The sequence below is a fragment of the Nuphar pumila genome, chromosome 13 (assembly GCF_984573655.1).
Source record: "Nuphar pumila chromosome 13, dmNupPumi1.hap1.1, whole genome shotgun sequence".
NCBI classification, from domain to species: domain Eukaryota; kingdom Viridiplantae; phylum Streptophyta; class Magnoliopsida; order Nymphaeales; family Nymphaeaceae; genus Nuphar; species Nuphar pumila.
The window spans coordinates 100,248,233-100,260,375 of record NC_143261.1 but is presented as its reverse complement, the minus strand read 5'-3'; the positions used below and the strand labels follow the sequence as shown (position 1 = coordinate 100,260,375).

General features: G+C 42.5%; 1 protein-coding gene across 2 annotated transcripts; it reads right to left on the bottom strand.

Annotated features, from left to right (window-relative positions):
* Nucleotides 1–1,855: 1,855 nt before the first annotated feature.
* LOC149819447 (VAN3-binding protein-like) lies at nucleotides 1,856–10,676 on the bottom strand. Of its 2 annotated transcripts, none has more exons than XM_089985008.1 (9): nucleotides 10,547–10,676; nucleotides 9,871–10,172; nucleotides 8,617–8,736; nucleotides 5,640–5,723; nucleotides 5,131–5,500; nucleotides 4,705–4,923; nucleotides 4,289–4,338; nucleotides 4,126–4,183; nucleotides 1,856–2,291 (listed from the first exon to the last, which is right to left on the bottom strand). In XM_089985008.1, exons 2-9 carry the CDS (start codon nucleotides 10,108–10,110, stop codon nucleotides 2,086–2,088), a joined length of 1,347 nt encoding a protein of 448 aa, XP_089841134.1. In that variant the 5' UTR covers nucleotides 10,111–10,172; nucleotides 10,547–10,676; the 3' UTR covers nucleotides 1,856–2,085. The 2 variants fall into 2 exon arrangements, with proteins under 2 accessions (XP_089841134.1, XP_089841135.1); XM_089985009.1 differs by having other exon boundaries at nucleotides 4,705–4,908.
* Between the last annotated feature and the right edge of the window lie 1,467 nt (nucleotides 10,677–12,143).

Sequence of the window (12,143 nt, the reverse complement as noted above, 5' to 3'; positions counted from 1 at the left end):
TGAGGACAGGCAAGGGCTCACACTTCCTGCAGGGGGCACTGCTCCCAGCCAAAAAGTTGCAGAGGCATAGCCCATGCCTAGCAGGAAGTGGTAGAGGCATGGAGCCCTGCTCCCTGCATGCCCGAACAACAGAGGCCCCTGCCTGCCAAAGGGTGGCAAAAGGGCAGGGACCCTTGCTTCTCTCAAAACGCAGGCAAAGCAGGAGTTGACAAGGGCGGGGCACCCTGCCATCCTGCAGGAAACATCAGCAGAGGAAGGGGCTCGGCCCCTGCCAAACTTCCCAAAACTATAGGCTGCAAGGGCCTTACCCCAACCAACCTGCCAAAAAAAAGGTCAAAGTTGGCAGAGCTTGACCCCTACCGACCTACCCAGGTAAACAGGGAGGCGACAGGGCTTGGTTGCGTCCTGCCGACTCACCGGGAAAATCCGAGGAGGTGTCAGGGGCTCGACCCCTGCCCACCAAAAAGAGAGGGAGACAGCCACAAGGCTAGACCCCTACCATTGCTCACAGACACAAGGAGGTGGCAGGGGCTCGACCCCTGCCAACCTACCGAGGAAAAGGGAGGTGGCAGGGGCTCAGGCCCTGCCAACCTGCCTGAACAAGAGGCAGGCAGGGGGGCCTGCCACCCTGCCGACCGAGGCACAAGCAGCCCCCCCTGGGGGCCCTCTGCCTGACAGAAGAGGCAACACAGGCGACAGTCTTGCTGCCTGCTGGAAAGGAGAGGGGGCGACAGAGGCTTGGCCCCTGTCGACTTGCTCGAGCCAGCCGACGGAAGGGTCCTGCCCCTGCCAACCCTCTATAAGAGGAACACGGGCCGAAAAAGAAAAAGGAAGGGAATAAAGACAGACGAAGAGGAACAGGAAGAGGAGGGTTAGTTCGGAAAACCCTGCGAGGAGACAGGGTGGGTGGCGAAAAGGGCCTCTGGAGCTGTCGCCGGCGAAAGGGGGGTCGTTGGGGTGTCTTCCAGACTCAGGGAGGAAGAAGACTGAGGAGATGGAGGGCGTACCTGGAAGGAGTCGTCGTCGTCGATGTCGGGCTCTCTTGCGAGGTCGCCGGTGACGGCGATTGGAAAAGGAGGCAATAGCGTCGGGGCTTGCTGGAAAATGCAATGAGAGAGAGAGAGAGAGAGAGAGAGAGAGAGAGAGAGAGAGAGAGACGTTAGGAGGAGAGGAGGAGGGAGGCACATACAATGTGTGTCCTCCCTCCCCCCTACGTTGCTCTTAAAGAGCTCGAGGGGGGGGGGGGGATTCAGGAAAGAGGCACAGGAGAGGAAGGGTTTAAAATAAAACCCTCTTTCCCCTGCGATCTTTAACCCTAATGGGTTATCGGATCCGGGTCGGGTCCGATAACGACTCGGGTCCGAAAAGTTTTTTTTCGTGGGTTTTACGTGTTTGGTTGCATCTCACATGATTTGGAATCATACGAGTCACTTCCTTTTCTTATTTGCATGAGATTCCAAATCACATGTTTGGTTATTTGTACAAATGAGATTCATTCTCTCATTTACATGAGATTCCAAATCACATGTTTGGTTAGTTGTGCAAATGAGATTCATTCTCACATTTGAACAAGATTTTAAATCACATTTGAATGCAACCAAACATACCCTTAATGTGAACCTCATGTTCTAAACCATGAACAAACTAAGACAGTTGTTTTCTAAGCACCAGGTAAGTTATGGAGCCATATGTCAATATCAATTTTCATTTTTTAAGTATTACTTTGCAATATGATCCTAGAAAGTTCGAGTTCTAGGGTCATCTATTTTGTGGGGCGTGGTTGGAGATTTTATACTACTGGTTATGGTGATCACTCTCGTAGATTATTTGGTAAGATTAGTCCATATACAAAATATTGCCAACTGTATATTAAGATAATCAATTTTCAAGGCCTGTAAGGTTCATCACAACTGGAGGAATCAGTGAGGCCAATTGTTCTCAAAGGTATGTTGGCCATTTTTCCATTTTGACATCATGAGAACTATTTATGCTTCTCCCAGATATGCATCATATAGTGCTAGATATCTTACCTCAAGTACATCAAACACTATGGAAACATTATTCAAAGTAATACAATTTAAACATTTATTCTGTTGGTTGAATTTTTCCGGTCTGCACAAGCAAATACCGGACATTCTCCACCCATTTCTGCTTCGACTCCTCATTATTACACTCAAAATGCATGGCTCCTCTGCCTGTTTTTAAGCTAAAATAACATCTCTTTTCGCCTTTGTTTCCTCTACCTCTTCCTGGCCATGTGACGATGTCATCACAAACTCCATAGACAATACCTGAAAAATGCGGAGCATGCAAGAAGATTAGGGAATAGATATTGATTCTCTTTCATATGTTGCTTACTGGTAGAACTATAGACTAGACATGTACTAAATGTGTAATTTTAGTGTAGCCCCATTTACATACCTGTAAAAAACTGAGGCAAGGAATAATTATATAACTGCAGGACCCTTTCCCCGTATATCTGCATCTGTATATATGTGGCCGTCTTTATTTTGTCCATTAATTCTGTTTTCAAGGGATTTTTTTTTTAATTATAGATGGAAAATATCAAGGAGATACATAAGAAGGTAGGCGTTGCACCCATTGAAAATAAGATGAGAGAGAATCGTTTACGGTGGTTTGGATATATTCGGCGAAGGCCTAATGATGCTCCAGTTAGAAGGATGGAGAAATGGAAAAATATATTAGTTAAAAGAGGTCGGGATAGGCTAGGAAGACTTGGATGGAGATGATAGGAAAGGATATGAATGCTTTGAACCTCACCGAGGACATGGCATTGGATAGAAATAATTGGAGGAGAAGGATTCATGTGGAAGACCCATAATGATTTTCTTTTTTGGTTCATATCGCCGACCCCAATTGTTCTGGGATGAAGGCGTAGTTGTTGTTGTTGTTACAGATGGAAAGTATCACCAGTATATTTACCTAAGAAATTCAATTTCAAGAGATTTAGGTTTTAGAAATATTCTTTACCAATATTTTTCTAAGAGATTTTTTTTTTCAATTCTCTGAAAAAAATTCACTGGCATCAATTGTAGGACTGATTGGATGGCATCTAGATCATGCAATACATGTCTTTCTTCTCCCTTTTTGTTCTTTCCCCCCAGGCAGCATTGACCAATATTGTTTCCTAGTCTTCGTTATCTCTTGTTTATTTGCTACATAGTGTTCTTGTTGATACCCATATTGCACTGTTGGATATATTGGGTGCTGAAATTAACCTACATCTTCATGTGTAACATTTTTTTGACAGAACAATCTTATATATAAGTGAATCTAATACTAAATCTTATCAGATCAGTTTGCAATGTTTGGTTTTGTACTATCATGCTTTAAAACATGTCTTAGAGATCTGGTATCATGGAAATTTTTTCCTTGGGTAACTTCTTGGACGGTCTAGACTGTCATTTTTCAAAGCTGAAGGCTGTAATAGAAGCCTTCTGTGAGATCCATGCCCACCCCCTTCACTTCCATCACTCTAGCATCATCAACACCACCAAAGGTTTAAGCTAATGCATCTATTAATATCCTTTGCACATGAGCAAGCCGGCTTTCCAGAGAAAATACGACTTTAAATTTGATTGCACCATCCTACTGACGTAAATTATGCTTATACACTGAAGACTGTAGCCTGCTCTCTTTTCAAAACAATGGTATCCTATATGCTTTTATTGATGCTGTCTATACTGTATCCAGACAATTATAATCTGGACTCATGTTGTGTTTGTCTCAAATACCCTATGGGTGTATTAAGTATCTATTAGATATATCAATCTTCTAAAATAACAAGGCATACCATCAAGAAATAAAATGCTTTAGTATGCATAATCAAACCAGGTTGGGGCCAGAGGAATCCATTGGCTTTCCACAATTCCAGCTGAACGGTTGAATCATATCAAGTTCAAAGAATGAATGTCTGTTTCATTTGGGTTATTTATAATATGTCTAAAAGACATAATATACCCTGAAATTAGATTGCTAATACACAGAAGCACAGAAATTTTGAAGTCATGAATTCCTGTGTTTGTTATCCTAACATCTGTAATGATAAAATTGCAAACAGCAGTGCAGTGTCAGTATTAATGATGATAAAAGCTAGAAGCTTACTCTTTTTATCTTTTGAAAAGGCCCGGCTAATATGTGTACTCTTGAGTTTCACCATGACCTACAATATCTTGACCGGGGAAATTAGTTGTTTGTCTGCCAATAACTAATCAAAGAACTGAAATTGTGATTAATAGGTTAGATTCTCCCAGCGATTTCCCCTCACCTCTGTACTCCTGTTCATGTACACAGACACCCGCTTACTACGAAATGTCCCTGCATGAAACCGTGGCTTGTTAGAGGTATTTTTCCAATCTAAAGATTTGAAAATGAACCGACACCAACCAAAAACTATCATTTCTCTTTAGGACCAGCAGGTGAACAATGATTCTTTTTTTATGACAAGGAACTCTAGAACCCAAGTGTTTTTGGGGTTCCTCCTATCTTCGAGTTGCTTAATGGGCCTGCCTTCTACCGAGGTAAATCTTAGGTGAGGTCACCAACACCCAAGCTCCTACTTATGGAGCTCACCGATTAAAGGCAGTGAGAGTCAAACTTGGGACAAAGGGGTCAGCACCTTCTCCCGAGGCCTTCTGCCACGGGGGCGACTCAGGCCGATGTAACAATGATTCAATATCTCACCTTTCCCGGTCTGTTTGAGCAATTCCCCTTGGATGGTGCCACAACCGATGATGCCTGTTTCGCCCTTGCTCGGCAGACGAGCCGGAGCTGCAGCGGGGATGGCTGTGGGCATGTGCGCCGGCCCCTTGTCCAAGGGGATGATGGAGGCATTGCTTCGTGTTTCCTTGTGGACCCTTGCTTTCAGTGCTGTCGCTGCTCTCAATGCTGAATTTAACGGCTCTAAATTCAAATACCGTTTTATATATGTTTGATAAATTTGGAAATATAAAAACGACCACTTTTTAAGGAAAAAAAGTAGGTATGAATTTGTATTTGGGCCCACAGAATTTGGTCCAAAGTCCAAACCTATCTCTATAATTGGCTCTTTAACCATTAAAAAATTCAAAAGATGAAAAAGGCGGGAGTGAGGGTCTCCAGCGAGAGTACCTGTCGCGGCTCCGGCGGTAAGCGTCATGAGGTCGCCGGGCGTCTTGACGTTGACAGCAGAATTGACGACGGCAGTGATCCGGTCACGATCGGCACCGATCGACTCGGCGATCTCGATGCAGTGGGAGGCCACGAGGGCTGTGGCCGAAGCCATTGCCGTCCTCACCTTTTCGCAGGCATCGGCAGAGGAGGTGTTCTCTGCTGCCACTGCTGCAATGGCCGCTGCCACGCTGGCCACGGACAGTGCTGCGTGGACATGAGCGTTGTGGGCTCGGGCCTTCTCGCGCTTCTTCTCCCTCGACTTCTTCCCCGTGAACCACTTGCCGGCATTGCCTCGGTGTGCCCTCATGGAGTTGAGGGTCTTGCAAAACTAAACAGCAAAAATCCCGAAAGGTTAAATTAACAAACTATCACCAATCAAGATGCGAAAATGTTGGTTATGTCCTTTTGTAGATTTAATACTTTTGGTGGTATTTTGCCTCATTATGGAAAAGCAAGAGAGCACTCACCGCACTGCTGAGAGGTCGATCTTTCTTTACTCTTTTGAGAATGGCTGCCTCCGGGTCAAGCGCGTGCCCAAGCATCACCAACGGCTGCTTTACGAGAGAGAGAGAGAGAGAGAGAGAGAGAGAGAGTCAGAATTGGTGCAAGTATACAGAGGCGGACTCCATACACCACTGCGGTGGTTACCCATGTGGTTAGCGAGGTACTATGCCATGTAGGGATGGCAGTGGACTGGGGGAAAACGGGCCCGCCCCGCCTCTTCCCGTTTGGACCTGAGATGGAGGACATGAAACAGGGATGGAGGTTAAAATCAAAGGACGAAGATGGGGATGAAGGACAGGATTTTGAGACGGGGCGAGGGTGGAGACCTTGTCCCCCGTCCACTGTCATCCCTAATGTCAGGATAAAGCGCCATGATTCAATCCCGCTGGTGCTTAGGGGCTGCCATTGCTTTATCATGGTTGGAGCATGTAAGGCTGAGTGGTTGTATCTTTAACCTGGAATTTTACTTCGTAGGAAGGTGGCCACCCAGTTATCCGTAAAGGTTTTCCTTTATTAAAAAAAGAGGCATGCACCAATGTTTAATGGTATCGGCCCTGTATCGTTTGGCCAACGATTTAGGTGAATCGGCCAATACAATACTCAAATGAATCGTTCTGAATCGATAAAAAATAATTAAAAAACATTAAGTGTCAATCAGAATGTGACACATGTTAAAGTTATTAAAAAGTATTAAAAAAATAATTTAAGTAATTTTTACATTTATTAAAAAATAGACGGTCATGGATTTTACTATACGTATATAGGGATGGCAGTGGACTTGGGGAAAGCGGGGCCCCGCCCCGCCTCGCCCCGTTTGGACCGGGGATGAAGGGTATGAAACGGGAATGGAGGCGGGGACGAAGGTTAAAATCCATCCCCATCCGGGGGTGGAGGCAGGGATGGACGTGCACTTTTCCCCGCCCCGCCCCGTTCCCGCCACGATCCCCACCTCATCCCTGCCCCAACCCCACCCCGACCACTTTTCCCCGCAATATCCCCGCCCCGCCTCATCCCCGTTTGAACCGGGGATGGAGGACATGAAACGGGGATGAAGGCGGGGATGGAGGATAAAATCCATTCCCCGCCAGGGATGGAGGCAGGGGTGGAGGATAAAATCTTGAGGGGGGTGGGGGTGGAGACCTTGTCCCCCGCCCCGCCCCACTGCCATCCCTATACGTATACAGGCCGATATGCACCGATACTGACAACATTGGCATGCAATTCCCCACAGTTTGTGTGTTGATTAAAACGTACAGTGACTAATAAAACTTGAGGAACAAACCAAGTTTGGCTTTCTGCCACGTGTAACCGTGTGTGAACAATCGGGTCAGCAAACATAGATGGGCATATTCTGGGAAATTTAACGAGCGTCAAAAAGATTTTGCTCTGACTGGATTTTCAAAGACAAGTGGGATCCGATAATCATTTTCCTTGACTGAATTGGGCAACTAGCTAGTGCACTCCATATTGACAAAAGTTAAAAAGGGCAAAATATCGGCAGTCAAAAACTCAGGAGATTTTGAAATTTTTCATAATTCTTGCATTTTTTGGCAAAATCTTGGCAATAAAAATATATATTTAAATATATAAAAAATAATTTTATAAGAAAAATTAAATAAAATATATTTATAAAAATAAAAATCTTGAGGGTTTTCACGATAAATATCTGTTAAAAATATAAATCTTGCGATATTTGTCACGCTTTGAAAATCTCGCAAGAATTTTCTGTTTTAAACTTTCAAGCATCTTGCGAAATTATCGCGAGATTTTTATATATCTCGCAATATTTGTCACAGAGGTGCACTCTTTAGGCATGTTTGTAATGTCTTGTGATTCTTGGATTTTTTTTTTCAATAACTTGTGATTGTACAACATAAAACTTTTTAAGGTCAGTAAAACATGAAAAAAGAACAAGTTGTGATTGCCAGCTGAGACATTTTGCTTTAAATCTTGTGAAAGTTGATTACTTACAAGATTGGCTTTGTGATTAAGAATCACAGTTTTTACATTCTCAGCTATGATTGTTCATCCTCACAGGTGACCAAAGCAAACATGCCCTTGGTGTTGTGAAATGTGTATCATTGGGTTCAACTCGTGCGATGCAGTCTTGATCACACCATCCCCACCTGTGCTTGGGATGGGTCTACTACACACAGGTTGTACCCTCTCTCTATCTCTCTCTGTTCCAAAGTGTACAGGTCCTACCGGAGCTGGGTCTGATGTAGACACTAAAAAAAAAAGGCTTAGATTGACTTTGCCAAGATTACTACAAGAATTCTGACTTTTACCGGTGCTAACTTAGTGCCAGTCATGGTCTGACGGTAAAGCATTTACTGGCGCAATCTTGTAGCATAAAAAAAGAAGTTTTTTCTGGTGCTAAAATCGTGTCTGAAAAATACCTTTTCTGATGCTAAAATAGCACCAGAAAATGTGTTATTTAGCTCCTTTGCATTTTGATTTCATTGGCGCACTCTTGTAGTTTGTTAGAAAAAACTATAATTTTTTCTGACACACTCTAATAGTGCTTCAAAGTAGATTTTTTTCCTGGCACATTGCATAATGCACCAGTAATACATAGTTTTTCACTAGGGCTAAGAAAATAGCGTCAGTGAAAATGATCTTTTACTGGCCCACAGAGAGACACCAGTAAAAGTAGTTTTTCTTTTAGTGAGAACACCTACCCGGGCCTGGTTTAAATGCAGGTTATGTAGGCTTAAACCGTTAGGGACACGGGTCACTTAATGGACCTGCCTTCCTAGTAAGTAAACCGTAGGTAGTTCACCGACCCCATGCCTTACGGGGAACTGACCCGAGATAGCAATGGGTTACATCCTGAAAGCAATAGGATTTGACTTGGCGTCCTTCATTTTTAGTGCCTTTTCACACCCCCTCACAGCCAGGTATACTCAACCCCCTGATATAAATGATGATTTTACCAACCTTTATATGATCTCTATGTTCTCCCATAGAAGGGCTGGGAGAAAATTCTTCAGAGGGTCGATGGGTGGACGACGATTGCAACCTCCCAAGTTCACTCTTTTGTCCATGGCTATGGCTTTCCTGCAATTGAAAAAAAAAAACTGCAGTCATGAATTATGAGATGCACAACCAAAACACTATAAGACAAAATATCGGCGATATTTTTGAAATTATGGTGATATTGTTGTTCTGCAATCTCGAAAACCTCATGATACTTTTAAAATATCACCTATTTGAAAATATATTATTTACATTTTATGTTATTTTTTATTTTTACTTTTTATATTAATTTTCTGTTTTATGTTGCCATCGAGGTTTTTCCTCAAAAACAAAAATCATAATTTATGATGGGATTCTCCCCCGACCAACAAAGTCCAGTGAGGATTCACTCATCCCCTATGTCATCCTCCATCTTCATTCTCCTCTTAAATCTTATGGTGCAAGTTATTTTGTTTTGATTAAATCTGACTATAGATGGATTCAACATACTCCATTTAATAAGAATTGACCCTTCGATCGTATTTTTTAATGAAAAATGTGATTTTTTAAATTACAAAATGTTGTGTTTTGTCAACCATTGATTTTCTTAATCTCCAAAAAATCCTGGTCACAAGTTGGATTTTTGTGATTTAAGTGTAGATCTTCACTACGAATGATATAGATCACATCTATAGAGTCTGATTTGAACTAAAAAACTTGCATCAATGAAATCTAAAGGAGGGATATGAAGATAAGGATGACTTTAGAGATGAGTGGAACCGATCCTTGACAAAATCCCTAAAACAATTGACACTGCTAAAGAGGTCCACGATAATGTGGAAGACCATATTAGCCTTTGAGTTTCTTAAAGTACCATTCCTGCCCATGGATAGCGACCACTATTCAGGATCGCGTGAAACGCAAACGAGTTCATGATTTTGCAACTTTTTGTTTCACAAGTGCTTGAGTTCATGAACTTGGACCATCTTTTTCATGATAGCCAAATGGTCCTTCCTCTATTAAAAATAATGGGACCCACGAGTTGGGTCATATTTCAATCTTTCGTGAATCTAATCCCAATACCTTTTTTAATTCTCTATCCAATTCTAGGAACTTGATTATGCTTCCATTTTTCACGAACTCCAAAGTTCTTAGTAGAAACATCCGAGTTCGTGAACTTGGTCACCTTTCACTTGATCCCCAAACGCATCCTTATGAGAAACTTAATAGACTTACAGGGCGCATCAGGATCTTGTCCGTGATAAACTCTGTCTTCCTCTCCAAAAAAGATTTCTTCTTCTCTGCAAGAGCTTTGGAGAGTTCGACAGCAGAGACACTCCAAGATCTGGCTAAGAACTCCATGGGCTCCTTGGGAGTTTCGGGCTGAGGAATTGGCGATTCCACGCCTTCTTCGCCACCCTTCTTCCTGGAACGCCTCTGAGACACTCGAGAGAAGAAATCCCTTCTCTTTTCCATTTCGATGCTCCAACTCCACACTTATACTTTATTGGTATTCCACTGAAATAATTAAAGTTCTCCTGCAAATATATAAAATGAGCTAATAAGAGTTTTTATAAACAAAAACATGAAATAGTTTTTCATTTTTTTTTGGAAACCAAACTATACAAAATAAAGCAAGTTATAGAACTTGGAAATTCTTGACACTCAATCGTGATCATGGTATTGATCTTAAACAAATTATGATACTAATTCGGTTATTTACATTATACATTTGAAATCCTCATTGAAGAATCAATTCTCTCTCTCTCTCTCTCTCTCTCTCTCTCACCCACATACATACACATACTCTTCATATTGGATGGACAGTTCTAAATATATAGAACTAGTGAACAAAAAAAAATCTAGATCATACCATAGAATGGCTAATAGGCAAGATTATCTAGCTAGATACCTTTGATTTGAGCAAGAAGCTGGTGATTATCCACTTCAAGTTTTGGGAGAGTTGGTATGACTGACACAATCTCTCTCTCTCTCTATATATATATCTCTGTAGTACTCTCCATCATCAACCCTCTTGGTATTTATATGGGATGACTCCTAAGCACTCATAGAAGAAAAACGAAGGGGGGGGCAACTGCATAAGAAGTCACGCATATGAAAATTCCAGGCTTTTCTTGTGTCGGTAAACACGTAGGGTTGCTGGATGCTTGGTTCTTGATACCACCTTGGATTTGCAGGATTTTTTCCCTCTTGGGTTCTTGAATACCCCAACAGTAAGACAGCAAGACTCGGCCTTTTAGAGTTTTTCCTCCTTCCAACGCTACAAATATTGCACCCTTGTCTACCTTAAATATGAGAATAAGGGTAACTCTCGAAATTGCCACTTACTACTTTTCCATGTTAAGAAACAGGCGAACTAAGGCCCTTCTCTCCTTCGAAAATAACGTAAATGGCACTTGCCCATAAAAGTTCTACAACATCAACTTCGAGCTCAAGAGGCTAGGATGAGCCCAAATCGGTCTCACTTATCCCCTATGTCACCCTTACCCTTCATTGATATTTTAATTATACAAGTTGTTTGGATCAAATCGGACCTCATAGGTGTGATCTACATCATTAAGTTAGTGAAGATCGATGTTTAAATCGCCAAAATCCAACTTGTGCGCAAGATTTTTTGGTGATTCAAAAATCAACAGTTGACAAAACACAAAAATTTGTGCTTTGAAAAAAATCATGATCCAAGGGTCAGTTCTTACTAAATCGACCATGTTGGATCCAACCATAAGGTCAGATTTGATCAAAACAACTTGCTTCATAAGATTTAAGAGGGGCATGAAGATGAAAGATGACATAGGGAATGACTATAACCGAACTGTGTGGATGAGCCTGCCATCTTGCCTATCCAAGGTCACCATCTTGGGAGAGATCCAACAATTGGGGCCGAGTACTTTGCAGTAGAAAGCTGCCGCATGTCATGAGGCCGGGGCCTGCCATCCCTCAGGACAGTTGCACCCCTTGGGTCCCCCTGTTGGCTGACTACCACATCGAGGGATGTGGGGTCTCCAAGATGCGTGGTCTGATCCAGTGGGCTAAGAACTTTGCCAAGTACTCTGGCCCGATTACTGGATCAAGCTTCGACCATTTGGGTATCTTAGATTGCCAGTGAAAATGGCACTCAATAGGGTCGGTGAAAGCTGCAGGTGTGTTTGATCAGGCCCAACCAATTAGTTCATATGTTAATAAACCCGACTTGATTTTACTCGTGAACTCTGGCCAGGGAAGAGGGTCAAGAGTCTAAGAGTCCCTGAACCGTCTCCTAGTCGAAACCTCAATGGACATGCCTATAAAAAAAAGCCAATTTCATTTAAGATAAACTTAAAAGAAAATTGGCAAATAAAAATGTCAAAAATACCCACCCTTTCGCTAGTTCATCACATTCTAAAAGTTGACATTGAGTATTGTTTGAATCTAAAAATGGTGTCATTTAGGTAAATCTTGGCAAAGAAATGTAATATGTGCTTCAACACGACGCAGATGGCACTAGGGTA

What these genes read in the sequence shown, in the direction of transcription:
- LOC149819447 (XM_089985008.1), bottom strand. Translation starts at nt 10,110, where the DNA reads ATGGAAAAGAGAAGGGATTTCTTCTCTCGAGTGTCTCAGAGGCGTTCC. An exon ending in GCTCAAACAGACCGGGAAAG is followed by an intron (nt 4,339 to 4,704) that starts GTGAGATATTGA and finishes GGTTTCATGCAG; the next exon opens with GGACATTTCGTAGTAAGCGG. An exon ending in CTTTTCAAAAGATAAAAAGA is followed by an intron (nt 2,292 to 4,125) that starts GTAAGCTTCTAG and finishes CGCATTTTTCAG; the next exon opens with GTATTGTCTATGGAGTTTGT.